Genomic DNA, 27258 nt, shown 5'->3' with positions numbered 1-27258 from the left:
AGAGAGAGAGAGAGAGTGGGGGGGGGGGGTGTCTGCTGGTGTCAAATGCTCTATGGTGATTATTCATATAACTCAGTCTCTTTGCACTCGTCCACGCTGTACATTTAAGATAACGACGCCTGGATTTTTTTAGTTTTTCTCGTATCACTACATGTAGACGAGAAAAAACTGGAAATGTTTTAATTCATAATATACTACGTCCCCACAGCCTGACAATTACAAACGGCAATTGATTTGGCTTTGAACACATCATTGCTAAAGTAAACAACGTAATTACACGGCGTGTCTGGGAAAACAGGGTAATTACAAGCTCCGAGTCGCCGCCGTCGTCATCGCTCACATTTTGCGCGGGGCAATCACAGCATCCAGACGTGTTTACTGGAATTAAGATCGAATTTCACTGCAATAATTACAAGCCACGCAGCCCACGAATGCCAGTGAGAGAGAGAGAGAGAGAGAGAGAGACACAGAGAGAGAGAGAGACTATTAAACGGGAATAATGCATCGCTGTGACACGGTGAGTAAAATGGATGACTGGTTGAACAGCATCAATCGATATGCCATGCTCTCAGATGTTTGTAAACATTTGTTCGTGGGAACCTCGGCGAACAGAGAGGATTTTGCATCCGCGGGCCGTGGCTCGGGTTTCAGGAAACGTCGGGAACCAATCGACCGATCGTATCGCCAATAATGGCATTCGGTTAAACATCCACCCATTCCCCGTGAACCGGACGGGCAACGCAACAGCACTCACAACGACTCCTCCTTGTCAGCTCCCACAATTATTTTCCCTGTGTACATGGCCTCCAGCGGGTGGAGTTCCCAGGTACACGGCGTATCGATCCAGCGTCTGAAGTGATGTTCAAGGAGGAGATGGAGCAGGAGGAGGGAGGAGGAGGAGGGGGAAGAGGAGGAGGAGGAGGAGGAGGAGGAGGAGGAGGAGAAGCTGAACATCCCTGCTCCCCACAGAGACTTGAAACTTGAGAACTTATCTCCGCGGCAAGGAGACGGAAGGCTGTCATGTTCCGAGTGATGAGCTGAAAGACCAGAGTCGGGCTTGAAGCGGCGGGGTATTCCCATCCATCCGCCCCCGCCCTCCACCGCCCCCCGAAAACAACAACAAGAAACAAACAGTTCCATCCCACAGAGAAGGGGATGGGACGGCGAGACGAGAGAAAGAGGCCAGACAGGTGTCAGGGAGGAATGACGTCCGTGACGAGGGAGAGGAGATGGATGAAAGTGGAGGTGCAGAGCGAGCGGCTGGATCGGTGTCCGATGGGGGGGGGGGGTCGCCATGAAAACCTCCAAAAACCCCCAGGACTCTCCAGGAGAGCTCGAGAGCTGGCCGAGATTGCAGTGCTCACATTTTGATTCCTCCCATATGTGATGAATATTGTCGCTCCCCCAAAACAATTAGCAAGCAGTTCCCACTACAAGAGCCAGGGTTGTATCAATGACACTATTGTTTTGAGATTGCAACGGGTTTGGGGGTGTGTGGGGGTGTGTAGGGGTGGTGGTGGTGGTGGTGGTGGGGGTTGTCTGGTGCGAGGGCAGGGCCTAAGACACATTATCTTTGAAAAAAAAAAACCCAAAAAGGAAGATGTCTGGAATGCAGCTGACAAAAGCACTCAGTCGCCCTGAATATCTGATGAATGTGACAGGATGTGAGCCCCCATCTGTGTGTGTGTGTGTGTGTGTGTGTGTGTGTGTGTGTGTGTGTGTGTGTGTGTGTGTGTGTGTGTGTGTGTGTGTGTGTGTGTGTGTGTGTGTGTGTGTGTGTGTGTGTGTGTGTGTGTGTGTGTGTGTGTGTGTGTGCGTGTGTGTGGGGACAGGCCACTTATAACTCTGCTCTTAGGGCAGGTGTGATGAAAGTCACATTACTCACGTTACCCCCGGACACGTCTAATGATGATCGCTGGCAGCTAAACCCTGTGGAAAGTGATGCCCATTGTGCCCTTCCCATCAACCCGGCCGCCTGGCACCGTATCAGGTGAGGCCGGTGGGTGATACTGAGCCTAATATTACATTTCTGGGCTCCGGGTTATAGTTGCAAGGTCTTAGCCAGTGATAGATACAAGATAAATCTTTCAGGTGAAAGGGAGACAAGGCATTGATGTTGCGAGGTCAGCGCGGTTAGTTTCCAATCGGGACATTCCTGGCTGCATGTTTTTCGTGGTAGTTGTATGAAATGTTATTATTTGTCCCGCATTTGTTATAAATGTTACATACATTCAACGCGCGTGAAACTTCGGGATGGGCTGCAAAATGAGCTTAACTTTGAAGTAACTAAATCAAAAACGACAAATGCAGCTGCAACCGTGAATCATTCTTCGGTTGACCGCCGATTAGAAGCATGTGTGAGCTATAAAATAAGTTTGATGATACAACACTTTGATATTTGAGTTTCCAAAGCAGCATAAGCCAAATAAAGTAAATCCAAGTTAGTCAAATAAGCTGTGGACAGGTGAAGAAAAAGAAAGAGCAGAATAATGCAGAAGCATTCAATGTGCCAAGAGCAATGAGTGCGTATTAAACACGGAGAAACTGCATCAGCAGGCTCGGCGGTTGCCAGATGTCTTATATGGCAACAGGTTAAAGTATAAAACACACAAAAGAACAGCCTCAAAGAATTACCACTGAATTGAATCAGCACCTTCATGACCCAGTCGAAACACAAACTACACGCAGTGAGCTGAGCAAAGCTGGAATTTATTGCAGGGCCGCCATTTGGAAACCACTTGCACCCAAGACACATAACATGGTGCGAGGAGCACAGACCTGAGCAACGGCGAAAAAAAGGGAACATAGTGTCGTCCCACCCGTCATCTTTCACCCTTTTAACTACATCTATCGCAATATCTGTTGACAATCCCGAATGGAATGGCCAGGAGTCATCGGGTCCGAGAACTGCTCGGCACGGCCGCATGAGGGTCAGAGTGGCCATTGAACGAGACTCATTTTCGGCTTGCGAGCTACTTTTAAAATGACCAGGTCAAAATGATCTACCTTCATTAAAAAATGCTAAATATATTTATTTATATGTATATACTGAGTATACTTCATATATACAATATATGTTGGCGTACCTTGCATCCCTGCATGAACCCTCACGGCACAATAGCATTAAATACATTTATGGTCACTACCTTACCCTGTTGACTTGTACTGAATGGAGCTGGCCAGGGTTGCATAGTCCGGACAGAAGCTGCCGATAGCCAGCCTCATGCAGGCTTCCAAATGATCATCCGTCATGGTGGAACGCTATTTCGACTCAATAATCTTCATGTGGGAAAAGGCTGACTCACATAAATAAGTAGAGCACATCTCCTCATGTTTGGGTAATATACCTCTGTGAGTAAGTTCCAAAACGGTCCATGAGCCCTGGACTTGAGCTGAATGTCAGCCTGTAGTGTCAACATCTCATCCTCCACTGCAGACCAGTTCTGGTGAAACAGTGTTGCAGTTTTTGATGCGAGTGAATCAACCTCAATATCTTCCCTAAATGGGAAGCACATAAATGTAGCGATTGGCTCGAGTAAAGCACCTTGAAACCGTTTGTCCATGTCTGACAGACAGTTTTCAATCTGCTCTGTGTAGCGCGCACTGTCGGGGCGCTCCTCGCACCCCTCCCCTCCCCGCCTTCCCTTGGGTCTCCAGCTTTGATGCGAGGTTTTGAAAGTTCCCCAAATCATGGCGCTGCAGCTTTGAGGACAGGAGTTCGATACTGAACTGAACTGATCATGTTGACCACGGTTTTGTCTTTTCCGTGTAGATTATTATTTATTTATTTTTTATTTTTTGAATGGTGTGCGATCTACCCGCACTACCTTCGCGATCTACCGGTCGATCGCGATCGACGTATTGGGCACCCCTGGTGTAGGAGGTGGCCTCGCGACGTTGCCGTAATCCAGGACGATCACGACCGAAATTCAGGGATGTATTTCGGCGAAATCCGGGATGCAGTCCAGCACCTTCCACGGCCTGCGCCATCACCTGACCTTAACGTCACTGAACCGTTATTGGAGGTTACGGAGAACGGGAGGCTTTTCTTCCCAAAGCGGCTGCATACTGGATAGTACACGAGTGTGACACGATATCACCGCCAAAGTGATGAAGCTTAAACATTGCAAACATTCGGGAAGAGAGTTACCCGGTCAAGAGCGCACGTTTCACAATACGTTTTTCAAAACAATGTTCTCAGAGCCACACTGGACTGATGGCAGGAGGTGAAAGGTCACGAAAGGCATTTTCTGATGACATTTGAAAAACGTCTTCTGTGAATATTGTCGTGTTGTCATGGTTTCCAGATGTTCAACTTTGGGAAAAAGTGGATAAGCTGTAAAGGGCGAGGAGATAAAGGAGCTAATAAACACATTCGGCCAAATTCCGCCTTTTTTTTAAAACGACAGTGTTGAATGCTGTATGATACAGGACATGACGCTCCATGAAGTTCCCATTACCAGACTCAAAGTATTTTTACACAAAGATGAGTGAGACGGAGACAATGGCGTGGCGTTTAGGATCCTTCTCCACTTCACCGTCCATCTGTGACCCTGACCTCGCCCCAATCCTTCACACCCCCCGCACCCCACCCCCACCACCCCCACCCCTGGATCCGGGACGATCCTCAGAATGAGCGCTGAATGCAGTGTGAGTGTCACTCGACCTCGCTGCCCTCGCGGTGACCTCCGCTGCACTCTGGGAAAGCGGCAGGCGGGCCCCGCCCCCCTTTCACACCGTCTCTCCGGACCTCCCCATTCTCGTTCGTTTGCCCCCGCACACCTTTCTCCTCCTTCACGAACGTCCCGTACCTTCCCCCCGTTCCCACTCTCCTCTGTTCACGCCCCGAGAGGGGTGAAACAGAATAGGTCTTTCAGTTTTGCCGCCGGATGAGCGGCGGGCGGGGGCCGACGAGTGGCCGCTTTGTTTTTCGGATATGCAGAGCGCGAGAGAGGGTGTGCGGGTGGGGCGGGGAATACGTGGTGGGGTGGTGCACACTTCAGCCTCATAGAGGGAGAGGGGAGTGCAAAACAACCTCAGAGTTTTCTTTTCGAGGGGGGAATAATGACTGAGTGAGAGGCAGCACTCCACAAGCAGAGCTGATTCAAGGGAAAGTAAAAAGTAAGAGGCATCCAAACCCCCTAGCGACTCGTTTTTTTTGATACCTAACTTCCGCAGTCCGTAAAACTAACGTCCGCACAATGCGTTCTGACCCTTAAGCTACTTTTACAGTTCATTGGACTCTCTGGAGGCCATCATCTAGATTCTCACATAGTAGAACATCGCTCAGCAAATCATAGCTAATTTTGTTCAAAATTCAAAAGGCTCAAAAGTTCCTTTATACTGTATAGTGTTCCTAAAGAGCACTTTAATTAAATAATTAATATACTGTAAAAACAGATGTATCGTTTATGACCACGGTGACACCCAACATTAACCTTGATAACGTCAATATTTTTATACATAACTTACGTGCATTTCGTTTTAAACTCAATTCCAATAACGCCATAGCCGGCCAGTTACTCGGCTACAGTGGCTTCTGGTCACAATTGTCGGATCCGAAATTTGTCGCAAAGAATTTAAAATGATCACCGCATCCGGACCCCAAACATCGCGGATGGTTGGAGCCCCTCACACGCCGTTTAAATGAGGGACTTCTAGCGGGTTGTTTTTTTCATCTGTCGGGTCCGTGTAAGGTCTGCTTTTGGAACTACGTTGAAACTCCTCGAATTCAGATTGAAATGTCCCATAATTGAAAGCGTGCTACCTCTCAAATGCCACTCAATGCTACGCCCCCCTCCCCCGGGACAAGCTAAAACCCTTAATGCACCAGCCTGACTGGTTAATCCTTTTTGAGAGAAGAGGAAAAAGCCGTCCTTTTGTTTCTCAGGTAAGAGAAGCCACACGGCGAGGCCTCGGTTCCGTCAACCTGCTCCTCTGCCCCCGTCTTCACGCCCCAGAGACCTAAACACGGCGGGCCCTCAACCTCAACCTCAACGCCGGCCTCCCGCAGCCTCCCGCCCCGCCGCCTACCCACCCACGCGCTGCCAAAGCTACAAAGCTGAAGGTGTCAAGCCTACCTGTCTCAACAGCAGCACTAAGGATCGCCCATGGGGACATTAATTATAGAAGAGTTTGACTTGATGAGAGGGAGAGAGAGACTGACGGACAGGGAGGCAGGCGGGGAAAGAAAGACAGATCGGGGTGAAAATTGTGAATGCAGGAAAGCTATTATGGACTATACCAACGCAGAGGGCGGGCTGATCCATTTCCACACCACATGCTAATTCTGCTTTACTTGTAATTGCTCGCAATTACGCCCATTTGTCCAACATTAAGGCTTTCCCGAGGGCAGCTCGCCCCAGAGAGTCCCATGGGCACACGGATGATGAAAGCTTCCTCAAAAGGCCAATTAGCTCCTCTGACTCTTACATTGGAAATAAGTCCGTCGTATCCCCACGGATACTACGCTCAGACAATCCCCGTGACGTAAAAATCAGGAAAAGTCATTGGCCTGCGGGGGCAATGAAGACGACACCGCCTACGTCGAGCGGGCGAGGGCCGGTCGAACAAAGAGAACGGACGGTGTCACGGACGCGGCCGGCGTCGTCACGCTGACGGATAAGGAAGATGAACGTAACGTGATCCTGATGTTTCAAAAGCGCCCACCGAGAGAGCCGACGGCGCACGCACCGCGCCGATAGTTTGTGGACGCCGCTGTCTAGCCAGCGTGCCGGGAGGCATCAGGCTGCCACCGCCTGATCACAGGCAGATCTGTCCAAACAAACAGGGCTGAAGCGTCTCCCTTTGAACGTAGATGACAGGCGGTCATTTCATTTGAATCCGCTCTTGTCGCGACAGCCCCCACGGACCGAGTGGGATTAGATGCAAAAAAAAAAAAAAGGGAGAGAGGGGTCAATTTTTCTTCAAGGTTAACCCTACCCACCCCCACTCCCCCCTGTCTGGGAATCGAAAATAAATAATGTTCAGGTGCAGCGTTCTCTTGTCAGCCGAGTGTCTTAATGATGCCGAGTTAACACATACTAAATAACAGTGTCTCCCCGCGCACTGACAGCCTCAGAAATAATTGACCAGCTTGCTCCAAAAAGTGAGACGCGGCGCGGCGAGAATTCAATCCCGCGGCTGACAGAACCCATTGAGCATGTCACTAGATTTTTGCATTATACACAAAGCAATGTCAGGTCAGGGATGCGGCCTCCCGCTAGTTATTTGCGATTGCATCTCTGAAGGTAAATTACCTGACTCTCCGTAATATGGTCTAGTTAACTAATTTCCTGACAGCGCGCTGTCTCGCAAGGAGAAGTCTCAGGTTTACTGCCTGTCAAAAACGTGACGGGCTGCATTTTTTTCCCCCCTTCTCTTCCTCCTTGGCAGCCTCTCAACTAAAGAGCTCATATCCGATATCCTCTTCCCCGGTGTGTGTGCCGAGAACATCTCTAATTCTCGACACAAAGACGTACAGCTGGAGATGAACAAAAAGAAACATAACCTTATTATGTTTGAAGGCTACCAGGAGTGTGTCATTACATCCACAAGTTCCCATGCTGAGAGAGGGGGCGGGGGAGGGGTTGTATGTATCCTGTATGTATCATGGTCCTGAGTGCCTCGGCAGTATGAAAACAAGTGAAATCCATTATGCCCCTAAAAGAAAAAATCTATTATCCTTACGAGTGAAGGACACCACACACACATACACACACACACACACACACACACACACACACACACACACACACACACACACAGAGTGTGCTGTGTCCTTTCGTTTTGTTGTCACACACGTGTGAATCACCCACTTTCCTGACTGATCTGGGAAACCAAAAACCTCGAGCTCGCCAACGGGGTCAGAGGGAAAGCCGAAACCCGTCCTCTTCAACGAAAACCCCCTCCGGTTTAGCCTGTCGTGGACGCGGCGCGGCCAAGTTGCCTGTAAGCGCCGCACTGCTGACTTCAAGCACAACTGGCAACACAGTGTGTTCGCACGAACGCTCGCCCCGAGTCGCCCGGCATCCGTTTTACAGTCCACATGTCCGGCGAGGTTTGTCCACCCTTGTCGTTCTCTTCTCATCCCCCCTTCCCTCCCCCTCCCCTCCCCTCCCCTTCTTCTCTTTCTTTCACCCCCATTTGTTCTTTCCCTCCCATTCATCCGGACGCCACGGCACGCCACCTCGCGCCACCTCGCGCCGTCCCGACAATGACAGTAGGTGGAAACGCTAGTTTTCATTACACAAAGTATAAATAGTGTAATCTATCAGTGCTGCCAATCAGAATGATTGATTATGGGCTGTCGGGGGGTGTGGGGGCGGGGGAGTGACACATTAGAAAAGTTCGGTTAACAATGCCTGTGGCTGGTGCGGGGCGGCTGCCACCCGGCCCAGTGATTAATGTGTTGTCAGCCTGTAATCCCACACCCACGCTTAATGAGGCAGGAATTTATCATCGCGGCGGAGTGGCAGATGTCAGGGTGGAGGAGGAGGAGGGGTGAGGAGGAGGAATCCAAGTGGCTGGAAACAATATACTTTTGGAGACGGTGCCTGACAAGTCTGACAAGCTCTTGAAAAACCCCCACAAAGACGGCCTGTGTAAGCACAAACTTCAATGGAGGGACTTTCAGGGTTTCTGCAGAGGTCTTCTCCAGCGCTTCACGAGGCCCCCGCTCCCCAGGCTCAAACGAGGCCGCCGTAAGGGATAAAAGCTTCAATGATCAAAGCCCCGAATAGATTTGAAGTTTGTTTATCACCCAAGTGAAACAAAATAAATATATCATCATCATCATCGTCATCATCATCATCGTCATCATCATCAACATCAGCATCATCAGCATGATGGAATTAAACTGTCAGCCAACGTGAACCTGTTTTATGACATTCTGCTAATTCTTAAATGTCATAACCTCATCTAGCGAGGACAAACTACTCATTTACGCTCATTAAACTCCATTAATGCGTCAACATCTGTCAGGAACGTAGACGCCAACAGCGCCGCCTTTGTATTATCTGATAAAAATCGGAACGTGGATTAAAGTGAGCGAGGCAGAGTCTGCGGAGGGCACTGGATAAGAATCAACTTCAAAGTAAAGTCATGACGCGAGTGTTCAAATGGGAATTAACTTTAAACGGCAAAACAAAACAGCCAAACAACCACCAAATGAGCGACTTCTTTATGAGGTCCGGATCCGGCGTTTTGGCACGGCACCAGGAAAAACAGCAAGCGCTGGAACCATCTGAGCCGTGTCTCATTAGAGGAGGCTCAGGGCGTTTTCCCCGGGAAAGGGATCAGGGCGATCAGGGCGATAACGACACAAGACGCACAGGGACGGGATCCCGAGAAGTAACTGAAAACACCATTAGATAAGAAGGAGCGATGGAGGAGAGGAGGACCCCCCGCCCACAGCTCGGTCCGACCTAGGGGGAAATGAGAGGTGGTTTGGCCTTAAAAATAGAAAAGTTTATGTACTATCCGTCTATTTTTTTTTTATTTTTAATAACATGTTGCTTTAAATGCAGATGTGTCTACTATCCTATAGAATAATGTCTGTTTCCTGTTTCCTGTCTTTTAAAAGGGGATTTCTGTAACATTACACAGGAATTGAAGCTGACTTTGACAGAGGATCGTGGCAGATTTTTGGAGCACTTTCAATTACAGCCTACAAAAGAATTATGGGCTTTTATATAACGCGTGGCGGAGGGTATTCTTTTTACTATTACAATTACTAATTATTACACTACTTATTATTATGATTATTATTATTATTATTATTATTATTATTATTATTATTATTATTATTATTATTATTATTACTACTTTATTTTACTTTACTTCTTTTCTATCAAGGGGAATTTAGAATTTTTCTTCATTACATTTTAAAGAAAATATCAATACTTTTTACTCCTACATTCTATTTTCCTACTCATATACACTGGTTTCGAACACATTCACTTAACCTTAGTTAGAAGAGTAATAATCAGCATTTATATTTGTATTTGTATATTTGTAAATGACTATGACTCCACCGACACAATTTAGTTTTTGTAAATGGTAAATCAGGATCATCTGGATAAAAAAAAGGTAATAGCACTTTATGAGGTATTCTATAGGCTTTTACTTTGAAGTACTTTTACTTTTAATACATTAAATATCAAAATCTTGTAGTAATAGTGCACTTTAACAAAAAAAGATGAGGGTACCTCCAGCACTAGAAATAACTACTGAATAACTAAATATAATCCATAAATGTTGCAGTGAGACAGAAAGTTAAAAATGTCTAATAATAATAATAATAATAATAATAATAATAATAATCATTTGTATTATTATTACTATTATTTTTTTTTTTGTTAATTATAATTATAATAAAGTAAGAAACTATAAGCTTAGAAATAATGTGATTTGGCTCAATATCAGGCAACATGTAAATTAAAAACAGAAAATAACAAGTACATCATCATCATCATCATTTTCTCTCTCAGAAGGAAAACTCAGTTCAACCCAACATGGCCGCAGCTGCAGCGTCTAATAAAAGACCCGAGGTTCCAAAACACATGTTTGATTTTATATCCCAAGCGTCGGGATCATCGTACATTCATCACTTTGTTTTTGTTTTGGGACGTGGACCCCCGTGTCTCCAGGCTTTTAAAGTCCCCGTAAATCACTCTCTCTCGCCGCCATTACGTACAATTAAACGTGCTTTAAAGTTTTACTGTGTGTTTATGATGTGATTTATGTGGAACGCTGTGAATCACTCGCTCTAACTGCTGTTGTTGTTTTGGCCCCCCCCCCCCCCCCAGATCCCGACCTCTGCCTGAACCCTTGAAACGGGGTCCGAGGACGGGGTCCATTTGGGGAGTATATAGTGGACACATACTGTCCAAGATGATAGATAGACAGACAGACAGACAGACAGACAGACAGATAGACAGATAGATAGATAGATAGATAGACAGACAGACAGACAGACAGACAGACAGACAGACAGACAGACGGAGACAAACAGAAAAATCAATAGAATGATTTCGATTTTATTTCATCATTATTTTGTTTGAGACCCTGGGCCCTGTGGGTGCGGACATTTACATTCCTAAATAATGTTTCACTTTGAAAAAATTCCAAAAAAATGGAAGCACAAACACGCACCCACGCACGCACACACACACGCGTGCACACACACACACACACACACACACCTTGGCGAGTAAACATGTGGTCTGGCGCGCAGCGTCTTTCAACCATCACGGACACCGACGGCACGTCCAAACAATCCTAAACAGACGCTGTAAAGGGGATCAGCCGAGTCCTTGGAGAAAGAATGGAAATGAGACATTCGACATCTCCGATGAGGTTATTCGGCGACACAGAGACACTGTACAGACCCAGGGTTGCAGATCGAAATCTCCAAACGTGCACGTTAGTCTGAACGTAAAGCAGACGCTGTAACGTGTCCCCAAACAACAAACTACTATTACACCTGGACCTGTGTTCACTGTCCTCACTCCAACTGGGACAACACCCTATATTATTATTATTATTATTATTATTATTATTATTATTATTATTATTATTATTATTATTATTATTATTATTATTATTACCATTATTATTATTACCATTATTATTATTACCATTATTGTCATTATTATTATTGGAAAAAATCCCACAAGCCAAGAAGTTCTGGTGATAAATAAAAAAATTGTATGGTAAAATGATTCACTCGCAAATTAATTCTCAAATTGCGGTTCTGCTCGGGTTGTGTTGCGTTGGGGAGCGTCGGGGAAAGATCGGAGCAGGAAGTGAAAGAAACCGACATAATCTCTCCTCTGTCTGTTTCGTTGTTCGGAACGGTTGTATCACAATCACAATCCGTTTATTCGAAGGCCAAGTATGTTTCTACGAGGGATGCAACGGTACAGTGGGCTCACGGTTCGGTATGTATCATACGTTTTTTGGGACACGGTAACGGTAGTGTTTCGGTATCTTTATATATAAATATATATTTTTTTCAGTTAAATGGTGTAAAAGATTTTCTTATAGTAGTCTTCCACGAATAACTAGTGTAATGTTGTGTGTGTGTGTGTATGACTGTGGGGGGAGGGGGGAGACGGGGGTTCAAGTTCATTGGTGGTTGTTATAATTTGCATAAATTCATCTGATTGGAGGGGAGGTGTCCAGGATAGTGAATAATTCAAATATACATTTTCCTTAATATTTATTTGTTTATATATATAAAAGATTTTAAAAAATGTTTCATAAAAAATAAAATAAAATAAATCCAGTACTATAGTTAGTTATTTTTGTGTAGAACTAGTATAAACAGTATTTTTCACATATAAATAATAATAGCAAAATAACTAATTGAAATAAACGCTCACAGTCAGACCAGTGCTTGTGTGCCTTCGCTTTGTGAACCTGACGGGACAGTGGGTGCGCTCCTTCTCAGCCAGGGCACATCCTGGCGAGGGAGGAGCATAGGATATCTCTTACATGGAGGGGGAAACATGTGCCGACGGCAGTTCGTGAACCATGTGGTGCGAGTGGAAGCAAGTGTCTGAAGAGAAGTTCGTAATTAAGAGGGACACGGTCATTCCAGGGGGTTATTTTCCAACTGGACACATTGATTGATTGCACTTTTCAAAAAAAATCTTTCTTTGCAGTTTTATCTTGTGTTTATATTGAAAAGGCTGCGTAGCTGTGTGCAGTTGAAAAAAAAATAGACTTCCTGCGCAATAAAAGAGAAATGCTGCACGACTGAAGTGGCTGATGCAGCCGCAGCAGTGGATTCAATAGGAAGCAGCGCTTACTGCACGATGCACTGTGCCCGTACGCTGCACCAACGAGTCAAGTGCAATTCTACAGTGGTGTCGAAAATACCGCGGTTCACGTGTGCGTATAAAACCGTCGGGGGCGTACCGGTTCGAAAACATACCGTGCACCGTCGCAACCCCTAGTTTCCACATATGAGGAATTTGCGGCGGTAAAGATCATTGCTGAACACACGTTAGCATGAAAAGCTGAAACAAGAAGCGGCAAATGACCAAAAACAGCCAGATTTCAACAGAAAAATAGCCAAATAAATAACATAAATGGCCAGAAGAGCAGACAAATGATACAGTCTGTACAAAAACAGAAAAGTGATTCTATGCATCGCAAACAACAAACAAAATAAAAGAACTGAACAATAGATGCTTAAAAGCGACATTCACACATTCACTACTACTGTTAAAGGTGAAATGTTAATACATTGTTTTTGTTTGGATCCATTTCTGCGTTCCATTTTTTAAAATAAATATTTTATAATTTTTTTTCCTGTCTCGTACATAGAATCTCATTTTGTTTATATTTTTTTCATATTTTTTTATTTATTATTTTTTATAATAATATATAACATAACACAAGGCCCATATTATATTGTTTACAATATCTCTGTTCTGTATTTTTGCAGATTGTTATATGATATATTTAGCTTTTATTTAATTAAATTATTTTATTTTTTTTACTTTTTCGGGCTAAGTTTTTATTTTAATTTTAACGGCAATTGTGTAACCACGACAAATTCCTCGTATATGAAAAAGTACTTGGCAGAATAATCAGATTCTGATTCTGATCCCATTGTCATCGTCTTGTCTCTTGTCAAAAGTGTATTTTGCTTTTTCCTTCTTTCTTTCTTTCTTTCTTTCTTTCTTTCTTTCTTTCTTCGTATGGCTGTATTGTGTTATAAAAACCGAAAACCTTAATAAACTAAATACAAAATATCCCAAATTCGGCTTCATGGCAGCGTGCACGGCCCTGCAGTCCAGCTCAGACCTGGAACCAGCTCCCCTTCAGTGCAAACCCAAAGTGTAACGTACTGCACTGCAGTCAAACAGGTCAATGTTTGGGGAGGTATGGATGGTGGGATGGAGGAGGGAGGGAGGGAGGGATGAAAACCCCCCAAAAAAAAACAGAACTGAAAAGATCCACTTGAGGACTTTCCTGGCCCTGTCACCACCAATTCCATCGAAGTATGGAAAAAAAACATTTACTGGAGGAGAAGGAAGAGGAGGAGGAGGAGAAGGAAGAGGAGGAGGAGGAAGATACTGAGGAAGAGGAGAATGTTGATGATGAGGAGAAAATGATAGAAGCTGATCTAATTGAGTCAACTGCCAGAGGAGGAGGAGGAGCAGGAGAAAGAGAGGAGGAGGGAGAGAAGGAGGGGAAGAATAAATGAGGAGGAGGATGAGGAGGAGGATGAGGAGGAGGAAGAGGAGGAGGAAGAAGAGAAGGAGAAGGGGGAGGAAGAGAAGGAGGAGGAGGAGGAGGAGAAGGAGGTCCTCCTCCTCAACAAGGAGTGAGGGGGGGGTGAGGAGAAGTAGGAGGAGGGGGAGGATGGGCAGAAGTAGAAGGAGTAGAAGAATGAATGAGGAGGAGGAGGATGAGGAGGAGGAGGAGCGGGAGGATGAGGAGAAGTAGGAGGAGGAGAAGGAGAAGAGAGAGGAGAAAGGAGCAGGAGAAGGAGAAGATGAAGGAGGAGGAGATAATGGAGGAGGAGAAGGAGGAAGACGAGGAAAATGAGTAAGATAAGGAGGAGATGGAGGAGAAAAAGGAGGATGAGGGGGTGGAGGAGGTGGAGGCTTGTGGGACCTTGCCTGCTTTGCATTACACGCACAGGGACGTCAGGGGGAGAGGGGGAGAGGGGGAGGGCAAAAAAAATAAAACGAATAAAAAAATAAAATTAAAACTCACGTCAATTCTTCATCCGCCGAAAAAATCGAAACGACGTGCGAGGAACAGTGATACAGTGATACAGCGAGACCTGCTGACGTAGCGACCAAACTGCTGGGTGGGTGGAGTGGGTGGTGGTGGTGGTGGGATCATTTCATCCACAAAAATGTTATTCCACTTGGTTTAAGCGGAGCGTGCTGTCGTGGTGTTTGGATAGACACGGTCAGTTTGACTCCCTCCTCCACCTCCGCCTCCACCTCCTCCTCCAGCTCTTTCCAAAATGGAGGGAGGTGGAGCAGCCAAAGTGGACCGCTTCCACATGGAGCCCAAACATCTCCGTGTGGTTTAGCGCAGCTTGGTTCCCTGACCTCCATTCCTCAAAAAGAGTATTATCACATTATACAAATACCAACACGCCCAAATTTCCCCAAAAATGCAGCTCCAGGCTCCAGGCTCAATACATCTCCAGGCTCACGGCTCCAGGCTCCAGGCTCAAGACATCTCAAGGCAGTTCCCCTACTCTTGACTCTGCTTTTCGAAAAAAAAAAAACTCTTTGAAAGACTCCCAGAGCCGAGTTTCCTTGTTTATTTCACTTTTTATTGTTCTCTTTTCAAATGTATTAATGACCTGTCGTTTAATAACTGAAAATGATAGAAAGAAATAATAGAAAGAAATAACAGCCCAAAATGCAAAATAGTCGTCCATGAAAGGACGGATGCAATGAATGAGCCTCTGAATCATATATCTGAATCCCACAGTATGACATCATTTCCTTGGGTCAAATGAATATTGTGATAGGATAGGCATTGGGAATAGTTCAGGAAGCCTTCATGTATTTATATATTATATTTTATATGAGAAATTGTTACTTAACCTTTTATTCAAATTGTATCTTATTGTTACTTTTATTATGCATTTAAAAAAATGTTTTCATGCTAATCCTCGAGCGAAACGCTCCAAACCTCATCACGACAAGTTCCTTGTATAATGTCAATGTACCTCATGGAATAAACTGATTATGACAAGGATGCATTCACAGTATATATATATATATGTGTGTGTGTGTGTGTGTGTGTGTGTGTGTGTGTGTGTGTGTGTGTGTCCTCCAAAAGTGTATTCATGCAGCTTTTTTTTTCCCCCTATTTTTTTATTTTTTTCCCCTCTTCTCTTAAAAAAAACCCCTCTTAAATGAAACCCAGAGATTTGATTTAGGAGACATGGATGGAAAATGTTGGGAATGTATGAAAAGTTATGCTATTCATATTGTCCTGCCCTGATCAGAGCCATGTGGTGTCCCGCAGTGCCAGCCCATAATGGCATGATTGAAAAGCAGTTTAAACTGTGGTCACACTCCATTCTGATGTGACTCCAGAGAGGTCCCGAAAGTTCAGCAGCGCTTGTTTTTTTTACTTCTCCAACTGTTCCAATGCACCACGTTATGGCAGCGGTGTTCAAAAGTCTTTTTGCCCCCTCCCCCCAGAAATTTCAAGGACCTCCACCCCTCCACCCCCAGGTGCATAACTAATGAGAAAACAATAATAATAACCACAATTTATGAAAATGAATCAAAAGACAAAGTGTATTGTTTTTAAAAATAAAGTATTATCCTGTCAAACTTTTAAGAAACACATTAAATGAAATTTAATCGGCCACGTCAAACTCGTGCCGAACATACTGTATAAGCCAAAGGCCGACGGTAGAGTCCGCGGCCCGCTAGAGGGGCGCTCCCCACAGTTTGATTACCACTGCGCTGTGGTAATGATCTGATTTAAAAAAAAAAAAAGGTCCACTGCCTCCCCAAAACCCCACACACACCCTCGCTACGGGTGTCTGTGGAGCGACCTGTGGAAGTGGTGGCTGACCTCCAGTCAGTAGCTGCGTTGCAAAGGTCGACTTAAAACAATTGGAACCAGACCGTGCGTTGTTCGCTCCATTACCTCGCGGTCCAATCTGGTGCGTCAGGTCGGCCGCCATATTGGTAAGGGGGCAGCCGCGCCTCCTCATGCATGTATGTCTAGAAATGTATTTTGTCTTTTTTTTATTTCGTCACGCCATGGTGCGTTGCCAACAAAATTTATGTAAAGAAAAAATAATTCTTATTTCTTAATTATAATAATTCTACTCAGTAAGATTAATTATAAAATAATAGAAGTAAAATAATTATCCCAAATCAGTCTCGCAAAAATGTACAAAAAAATACTAAATGAATACATAAATGTCTCCCAGAGTCCAATTTGTACCCCAGCCCCCACAATAGACGAGCTAAATGCGACTAACATGGAAAGTGCAGGCGACAATGAGACAGCTAATTAGCGTTAGCCCCCCTCTTTGGTAACGAGACAATGACACAGTGTTGTGCGCGACACCCAAAACAAAAATATCTAATTACGCTCATCATCTCTCATTTTACTCTGCCGCCCACATTTTTAATCTGCGACACTCTTGTTGATTGGTGACCCGTGCCCGCTTGGTCAGCCTGACGACGACATTGATGTTGATGTTGATGTTGATGATGATGATGATGATGATGATGATGAAGGCAATTAGTGGCTGGAGGAGGGCCACATCACGCCTCGTCTGACTCCAAACAAACAAACAGCCAAAAAAAAACAAAAAAAAAACAAAAAAAAAAAGTCGACCCAGGCTTCCGACACCAGATCCATCCCCCCCCAAAAAATAAAAAGATTAAATGAAATGAAAAAAACAGAAGCCTTGGGACATGATTGGAAGAGGGGTGTGTAACCTTCCCCCATTTTACATAAGGAATAAATAATTACCCACGGCATGTTTACATACACACACGTCACGTTATGTCACGTCACCCGCGATCACCGAGATTATCTCTCCTTTCATCTGCGACAAAAGCCAAACATTTCCCTTTGCCCCGACAAGCTGCGTGTAAATAATAATCTGAAAATGCACAACAAAGCTTTTTCCATCCATCCAGCCGGCGCAGCACGCCAGCCAGACTGGGGCTTCAATTCAATCTAACTACATTAATGCACCGCTTTCCCTTATTTTTGTGTCGTGTGAACTTAATCGTCTGGAACAATAAATATATTTTGGTTTTTTTTTTTTTTTTTTCCCACTTTTGAACTCTCTCAAACCATCAACACATGTTTTTCAGATTTTTATCATTGGAAGACCGCCACTTTGGATCCATATTAATTATTATATTTTTTTTACCTCACAGGCTCAGCTGATCGGCCTTGCCAGAAAATATTTAATGATCCTGAAATTAAACCAAATCAAACTGAGCAGAAGTTTTCCATTTGTATTTGTATTTCCATTATTATCAAATGGGGACGGGGGTGGGGGGACGGGGGGGACGGGCTGAGGAAATTGGAGTCGGCGAAACCGCTGAACTAATTTGTGCGTGTGGCCCCCGAACAAGGGCGGGGCCGGCGTGGTGCAACGTGATAATTAAGAGATTGTGCGCGTGAGCTGTCACTCCGACGGCCAGACGCCGCGGCGGGCGACGTGTCCACGGCCGAGCGGGTCGCCCGTCGCCTCGGATCTGGGGCTCAGGCATACGGAATGAGGTCACACGCACGCACGCACACACACATACACACACAGACGCGGATGTTTGGTCCTATTAAAGAGAGTCCACCCTCAGAGGGGGAGAGGAAGGCAAGCCTCCATGATGGGACGCCGGGGACCCCGTCCGCACGTAAAACACGGGATATTCTCCGTGTTTTTCGCCTTTTTCCTGTCCACGGGTGACCCCAAAACGAAGCTTTTGGAAAACACCGCCCAGGGATGTTCAAAACTCTCTTCTCCACGTCGTTCCAGCACCTCAACTTGCGTCGGGAAGCTGCGATGTTCTCCGCGTCTCCGTCGGAGGTTTAAATGTCTCCCCGGCTGTAGCACCGGCGTCCGTACAGTGTGAATATTATGAAGAAGAAGCTCAATACGCATGCTCCTCAATGCTCATGCTGTTCTGCCGGGTGGTTTGACGCCAGGTTTCTCCAGCTGTCATCCCCCCCTACAGGCCTGCCGTGCTTACGTCGCATTTTGAACCGTCTTTGTGTTCTCGTGTGGCCGGAGAGATTTTTTATTTGTTTAAGCGGAGGGGGGAAAAGAAAGCGAGGGGTGATGAAAACGGCCAATCCGACCCACGACCAAGGAGGTGAAATAGTTCATGAAACAGGGGGAAATGGAAATGGAGAAGAGACTTACCTTGTCCGACTTGGGCTTGACCACCTTCATGAACGCCCCTCGGGCCTTGGCCTCGATCACCTCGCACTCGCTCACTTTTCGGGTGTCCAGGAACTTCAGGTGGGGCAGCTTGTGCAGGACAAAGTACCTGGTGTGGGGGAGGGGGGTGGGTGGGGGGGTGATAGAGTTTGTTTTTCCTGACTTCTGAAATCATCTCTCCGTTTCTCGTGCGGGGCGCAACATGGGCGTGATGCACTCATCAGAAGGACGCGGAAATTATCACACGTGCGTGTCTATGAAACTCTAATGGAGGACGAGGAGGAGGATTTTCTGGCGACAGTATCTACCCGTACATAATAACCTTCAAGGCTGATATAAACGAGGACGACGTATAAATAGAAAGGAAAGGCGATACAAGCCATCTGCCGGAGCTGTCATTCCTCCGAGCTTCCAGATAGTCTGTGTCTTTCACCGCGAGGGAGGGAAACGTCAGGAGATAATGGCTGGAATACACAGATGACAACAGATCCTTTCACGGGGGCGGGCGAGGGGATTGAGGAACAAGTATGTCGGGGGCTGAGTCAGGGGGGGCTCCGAAAAAAGACATGCCAGCGCCGTGTAAGTAGAGAGTGAGAAGGGACATGAATACAGGACGGCGACCTGGACGGGGTGGGGGGAAGACGGCGCTGACAAATTCATGATGAAGCAGATGACGGTGACGGAGGGGAGAATTCAGCTACACCTGGGGAGTAAGAGGGAGGAGGGGGTAGCAGGGATCCACGTGGTTTGGCATGGATTTACAATAAATGCAAAAATTCTATTTGATATAATTTGAATATTAGATTATTTTACAGGATATATATTTTATATATAATAAATTGTACATTATATATATACAGTATATAAGTAATATAAGAACCTTGGCCAGGTATATAAGTACCTGGGAGTCCACATCACAGAGGACTTAACATGGACTGTACAACAGACACTCTGGTGAGAAAGGCGAAGCAGCGTCTTTACCACCTCAGGCAGCTGAGGAAATTCCGGGTCTCATGAAGATCCTCAAGTCCTTCTACTGTGGAGCAGTGGAGAGCATCCTGACAGGCAACATCACTGCCTGGTTTGGGAACTGTACTGCTCAGGGCAGGCGGGCCCTGCAGAGGGTGGTGCGTTTAGCTGAACGTACCACTGGAACTACCCTCCCTTCCATGCAGGACTTATACACCAGGAGGTGTAGTAGCAGAGCCCGCAGGATCATGAAGGATCCTCATCACCCCAACAACGGACTGTTCCAGCTGCTGCGGTCGGGCAAGCGCCTCAGCAGTCACGCAGCGAGAACAGAGAGACTGAGACGGAGTTTTTTCCCGCAAGCCATAAGAACTGTCAATACTGACCTCACCAGGGGTCCTCACTGAGCCACACACATAGGCTCCACTACCTTCGGTACTGTATGTAGCATACTGTACCGCATACTGTGTCACTTTTCTGGGTTGTTCGGTGTTACCGTATTGCTGCGCTGTACTGTTGTATACTGTGCTGTATTATCCCACAAACACTACCTCACTTCATTCACATGCCACTTTAATGCACATATCTGCATATACATAATTGCCTCATATACATAAGCATATTCCCTTTATCTATTCCATTTTATTTTATTCTATTTTATTTTATTTTATTCTATATATTTTTATTTTATTCTATAGGTATTCGACCTACTGTATTAGGTTTTAGGAATCAGTTAGTTGGTCTAGTAGAAAGAAATTTTCCTAGGACATATTGTGTGTAATCACCGGGTGCGTTGCATTACATTTCACTGCATATATGTATGAAAGTATGTATATGTATGTGACGAATAAACATTTTGAATCTTTGAATCTTTGAATCTACAGTTTATTAATGTGATTATTTCTTAATTTGATTTTTCATTACAATTTTTTTTTTTATTTTATACTTGAAAAATAAACGATAATAGATATTTTTATATTAAACATGGTTTTTGTATTTTATATGATAATAATAATAATAATAATAATAATAATAATAATAATAAATGTATTCTATTCCCATAACAGTCTAAAAAATGGCTTGCTCCTTACACCCTTAAAAGCTCTTTATTTATCTAAGAGTTCCATCATTCCCTGCAGGGGTATCTCTCCCAGCCCGGGCCCCTCTCCAGGTCCAGGCCAAGGTTCAGGGCATTTCCTCGATGGAATGTGAAGATGCCCTTGAGACGCCTGCAGAGAGGTCGTCGTACAGAGGTAGTAACCCTCCGTCGCAGGGTCAATGCGGACGACATGGTGGGAAACACAAAAGGTACCAGAGGGACCAGAAAAAAACTAAAGGTACCAGAGGAACCAGAGGAACCAGAGGAACCAGAGGAACCAGAGGAACCAGAGGAACCAGAGGGACCAGAGGGACCAGAAAAAAACAGGTGAGACAGAAAGGGAAAGTAAGGCTGTCGATTGTCAAGACTGACAACATGGTTGTCAAATTTTAATCACTTTGCAATTGAGTGATAATAATCCCATACATTGAAATGGTGTCATAATTAATATGACATCATGCTCCTCAAAACCTCATATTTAGGGTTACAAAGCACCGAATTACAAATATCACAAAACCTAAACCACATAAAACCATTCCTATAAGCTCACATAGAGAGGGTGGATTTGTATTGTCATTCGCTCTACCTCTTTCTGGACTGCATAGTTTGTTGCTGCTGTAACGCCTGAATTTCCCTCCCGGGATTAATAAAGTGTTCTCATCTTCATCTTTATCTTATTGTTAGAGTTCCCGACACCCATTGTCATTGTAGTACCTCAAACGGCCACCGGGGCTTAATTATCGACTGCAATGTTTCGTTGCTGCTGTAACGCCTGCATTTCCCTCCAGGGATTCATAAAGTGTCATCTTATCTCATCTTATCTTATGTTATCTTATCTCATTCTTACAGCGCCACCCATTGTAATTGTAGTATCTCAAACAGCCAGCAGGACGTAGGCGTGTTGCTATACTGCTGTGCCATTGGACTAATTGGGGCAGCGCTGCAACGTGCCCAGGCATTTCACTTGAGAGACCCCAAGCTCCCCGGGGCGCCAGGGCCTGGGTATTTACTGCCCCAAGGCCATCGCTGTCACGACCCGCACCGCCGCCTAACCTTGTCAGACATGAAATCTGCATCACGGTCAAATTGATGTTTTACTGTGTGACACATTATGAATATTACATCACAGGAGCATGGAGGCTGTCAGTCAAAAGCCGGAGCAGCTTCCACCTCGCCAGCAAGAGGAGGGGGGAAAGAGGGAGAGAGATAAAGGGGAGGGAGGGGAGTGACAGTGTGAACGAAGGAAGATGGGAGAGAGATTGAGGGAGGGGGGGGGGAAGAAAGGAGTGGGTAGTAAATGATTAATAAGCAACACAGAGTCAGAAACAAGCACTTAGGGCTAAAACAGACAAAAGAGAGAGTATGCTTTTCGCCCTTTTATCGCGTTTCATGTAAAGGACCCTGACAAACGGCGGTCGTATTCTGCCGGTTTCGGGGTCTGGCCCGATGTTTAATGCATCATCTGCGAGCAGGGGAGGGCGGGGGGGAGGGTGGGGAGGGTGGGGGTAGGGTGGGGAGGGTGGGGGTAGGGTGGGGAGGGTGGGTAGTAAACACTCATTTGAGGCAGTGACTAGTCACACATGAAATCCATTTTGCAGAGCGGAGCGAGTGCGGAGGGCAGTTGACAAAGCTTTTAGAGCGTTTGCGGCTGAATCCGCTGAAGCTGCTCGTGAGGATGTCGTGAGATGTGGACGGATGCGTGGACGGATGAAAAGAAAGAGAGTAAAGAAAAGAAAAGAAGAAAAAAACAGACGCGCGTCTCAAAGGTCAACACTCGTTTTTTGAAACACTGTGTTTCAACTGTGAAATATCTAAGATGAATGGACATTATGTTTACATTTGGTTAGCTCTCCCTCTGTCCTTCTATCTATCTATCTATCTATCGATCGATCTATCTGTCTGTCTGTCTGTCTGTCTGTCTGTCTGTCTGTCTGTCTGTCTGTCTGTCTGTCTGTCTGTGTCTGTCTGTCTGTCTGTCTATCTATCTATCTATCTATCTATCTATCTATCTATCTATCTATCTATCTATCGTTCTATCTATCTGCCTGCCTATCAGTCCATCTCTGTCGATCCATCAGTTCAGCTCACACTCTGTCCTCCCGGTTCTTCCTCTTCCTCCTCTCTTCTTATCTTCCTGTCTCTCTATCTATCCATCAGTTGTACATGCACGTATTTATATATGTATATATGTATGTAGAACCAAACCATAAAAACAGCTTTCTAGTTTTCCGTCAGTACCCCGTCCTCCCCATCTCCCCAACTGTCTTCCTATCTCCATGTCGGTCTGTCTGCCTTCCTGTCTCCCTGTCTCTCCATCACCCCCCTCCAGCCCCCGTGCCACCCACCTGTATCTCTGGTAGTCGTCCTCGTCCTTATCGGGGCTGACCAGCTGGTTGGGACAGGCCTCGTTCCCCAGCAGACTTAGGTACTTCAGTGCCGGGGTGGCGTCGGCCAAGTGCTCCAGCAGGCCCTCGATGTCCGTCAGGTGTCAGGGGGCAAAGGTCAAGGAGCCACCGCTGTTAATTACATTAGCATTCACTAAACCACAGCCCAACCCCCCCCCCCCCCCCGACCCATGCACTAAACACGTCACTGTCAGATTCCGCAGGGCTCTCAAAAGACTCACTCACCAGCTCAGTGGGAGAGGGGCAGCAATTTAAGGTAAGGTGCAAGGATTGGGGTTCGGCACTCACACAATTTGGCTATTGCTCCCTCTCTCCCTCCCTCTCTCCCTCTCTTTGCTTCTCTTTCATTTCCTAGGTGGCCACGGTGCAGAATAGTGACAAAATGATGGATGTCCCGTGATTCAAACAGTCCGTGCTTCCCCGGAGCTGAGCCGTGCATTGGAAAACTTTTTTTTTTTTTTTTTTTTTTTTTTTTTTTGCAAAAGGTGGAAAAAAACCAAACAAACATCCCCTAAGCAGGCACATACAAGACTATTACATTCACTTCGTCGGAAAATTGAGCCCCAAAGTGTCAAAATACAACGGCACTAATGCAGTGCTTGAGCGCCAAAATGGCACGGTGCCATGGCAGGATGTACATAATTGGCCTATTAGCATGCGGCGACCACTTCACAAGCAGAGTCCCACATGCACACTTCAAGGAGCCCCAGTTTTAATGTTGACTCTGGACGTGCACATGCATGTGTACTATATGTGTGTGTGTGTGTGTGTGTGTGTGTGTGTGTGTGTGTGTGTGTCCGCGTGCGTGCGTGCGTGTATGTGTGCGTGCGTGCGTGTGTGCTTGCGTACATGCGTGCATGCGTGTATGTGTGGGCGTGCGTGCGTGTGTATGTGCGTGTGTATGTGCATCGTTACACCCACAGGATCTATCCAACTACAGGGAAAACAGGACACATTGCTACCCGAAAAAGGGACGTTCGCACATTTACGACTGATCATAAACAGCTGTGAAGCGTTTCTCTTTGCTCTATATTCACGTGAGTCCTGCGTTGTGCACACTGCTTTCACTTTTTGAGGATTTTGAGGGTGAATTCAGAGCTGTGATTTAAAACTTGAATACGGGTATTCCCTATTCTGATTTGATTGCGTAAAATGTAATGCATGATGTTTTTGTATTTTGCCCAAAAAATTGCAAAAACAAAAACGGCTTAATCATTTTTCCGTTTCGTGCATTCCCTGCATTGTGTACGACGCCGTCTTCCCCGAGAGAGTAGTTTGAGAGTTGGAGCCTTTCATTCTCCCTCGCCATGGAGACCGCCGTGAGTGTAGTGTACATTTTGCTGATTCTCAAATCTGACTCCACTAGAGGTCCCTGTGGCTCAGAAACGGATCCTCTGGTTGCTGAAACGGTGACAACGAGTGTACTCTGTTCCGTAAAAAAAAAAAAGAATAGGTGCTTCTACTGAGAACATAACACATGTGACTACGTTCTACATGTGACGGGTGGAATGCACGAGTGACTGTCTATATACATACAAATAGCAATAAACAGCTCCTTCGTGGCGTTCGTGTGCAGAGTGAGAACCATGAACAATATCTCTCTCGTGAGGATCTATTTCCACTTTTACTTTCAAACTCCCTTTCCTCTTTAGAAAATAAAAATTAAGTGAAAAAGTTGGAATTCTCCAGCGCTGCTCTGCTCTCTGCTGCTTCTTCATTTAGAAGGTTGAGCTGCGACTGTGATCGACAGCGGGTTCTGATACTGTGACCAAATGTACTTGGACAAAACAAAAATGTAATGAAACGTAACCCTCGTGAATATAAAAATGATTTAAAAAACAGCTTCGTCCGAGGCAATAAGACATACGCCAAGTGAAATGTATGTGACATAGTTAAATAAACAGCTCATCCATTGGACTGTGTGTGGAGAAGAATTATTGCTTTTCTTTTTCTCCCCCAGAAAAAGGATATTTGGTTCTTATTGAGCATCAGGGTGTGGAGCTTGGGTAACCAAGGCAACTGGAGGTCATTTCCCAGAAGATTGTTGTCCACCACCAGTTCTTCCAGACCGGCGAACGTCTTAAGGCCCGCCAGTGACCTGCAATAATAATAAAAATAAATATATAAACATATAAATATACAATATGTATAAATATGGACCTAAAAATAATCTGGTCAGGAATAAATATACACTACACAGCCAAAGCTACGTGAACACCCCTTCTCGACTAGGTTTGACTATTTCAGCCGCACCGGTTACTAACAGGTGCATAACATCACGCACACGGCCAAGCAACCTCCTTAGACAAACACCTGCAGCAGAATGGGTCGAACCGAAGAGCTCGGTGACTTCCGACGTGGCACCGCCATAGGACGCCGCCTTTCCAATGAATCCGTTTGTCCGATTTTTGACCCGCCGGACCTGCCCCCGGTCAACCGTGAGCTCTGTGGTTGTGAAGCGCCGTCGTTTCGGGGCAACAACGGCTCGACCACCGAGCGGTACGCCACACACGAGGACTGCTCACCGTGAGCTTCATGAACTGGGTTTCTGCACACGAGCCTCAGATCGCCATGCGCAACACCCACGTCGGGCTGGAATGGGGCGCCGCCATTGGACAATTTGGTGTGGTAACATCATAGCGTGGAGCAGCGCGGAGCGGCGTAGAGCGGCGTAGAGCAGCATGGAGCATCCTTCAGTGGCTGGCAGGATGAGCGATGGGATGAGGGATGGGGGTCACTAGTGAGGGGCCTCGATTCAAAACAAAAGGCTTGAGAAAAGCGGCGGCAGGATGAATTTGTCAACGTCTTGTGCCTGGAGGCGCCCGGCTTCGCCTGACCCCAACCCTCCATTCCCAAGACAAATCACTCTGTCACAGTTCACCTTCACTCCCCGGACACAAATTTAACTTGTCATCCATCATTTCTCCACGACTGCCGAAAAACTGCGGACCCCGGAATACGCTCCCAATGGCAGATTGGAAGAATTGGGGAAGGAAGAACTTCCACAAAGGAGGGTTAGTTTTAGGATTTGACACAAATAAAGTTTTGTGTGTGTGTGTGTGTGTGTGTGTGTGTGTGTGTGTCAGTGTGTCCTCTTGTTTTTCTGATGCATTGTAAAGAGAGGTGAGAGGTCGTCCCCACTCTGTCTTTCACTCTGTACTCGCAACACACACACACACACGCACGCACACACACACACACACACACACACACACACACACACACACACACACACACACACACACACACACACACACACACACACACACACACACACACACACACACACACACACACACACACACACACACACACACGCACACAAAGAATCACACACAGACACAGGGGCATAAACATGATTGAGAGCGGTGTTGGGAGTAATGTTAGGGTCCTGCAAAGTTCAAATTGTGGAAGGAGCTCAGAGGCATTGTGTGTGTGTGTGTGTGTGTGTGCTTGTGTGATACATCACATGTCACACACGCATACACACACACACACACACACACACACAGTCAACATACAATATTTAAAGTGTCCTGGGTGAGTCCATTGACAATCCGTCCTCCACATATCAGAATCCATCTTCTTCTCCCAGTTTGCCACTGATCAATACCAATAATAATAATAATAATAATAATAATAATAATAATAATAATAATACAAAATAATAAAAAAAAAATAATAATAATAATAATAATTATAAATACAGGCAGGCAGCAATACACAGGGTGTAGCTTAGTCGTGTAAGATATGAAATACAGTTCAGAGTTCTCGTAAACCATTACTTCATATCAACACCAATTTCACATTTTCGAGTTCCCATGGAACGCAGCATCAGCTCCTGCTGTCGCTCATCTTAACATCAGCAT

At 45.7% G+C, this 27258-nt stretch overlaps 1 protein-coding gene across 1 annotated transcript in view; it reads right to left on the bottom strand.

The window, feature by feature from the left end:
* lrmda (leucine rich melanocyte differentiation associated) overlaps positions 1-27258 on the bottom strand; it is a gene marked incomplete at both ends in the record, with an annotated part of 279972 nt that overhangs the window by 66426 nt on the left and 186288 nt on the right. The window contains 3 exons of the mRNA XM_080016765.1: positions 18899-19025; positions 23330-23469; positions 25361-25487. Of these exons, the coding sequence (XP_079872891.1) occupies positions 18899-19025; positions 23330-23469; positions 25361-25487 (394 nt within the window). The remainder of the gene's footprint in view (positions 1-18898; positions 19026-23329; positions 23470-25360; positions 25488-27258) is intronic.

This window comes from Zeus faber (assembly GCF_960531495.2).
Source record: "Zeus faber genome assembly, chromosome: 16".
NCBI classification, from domain to species: Eukaryota; Metazoa; Chordata; class Actinopteri; order Zeiformes; family Zeidae; genus Zeus; species Zeus faber.
This window is presented reverse-complemented; position numbering and strand designations above follow the sequence as displayed.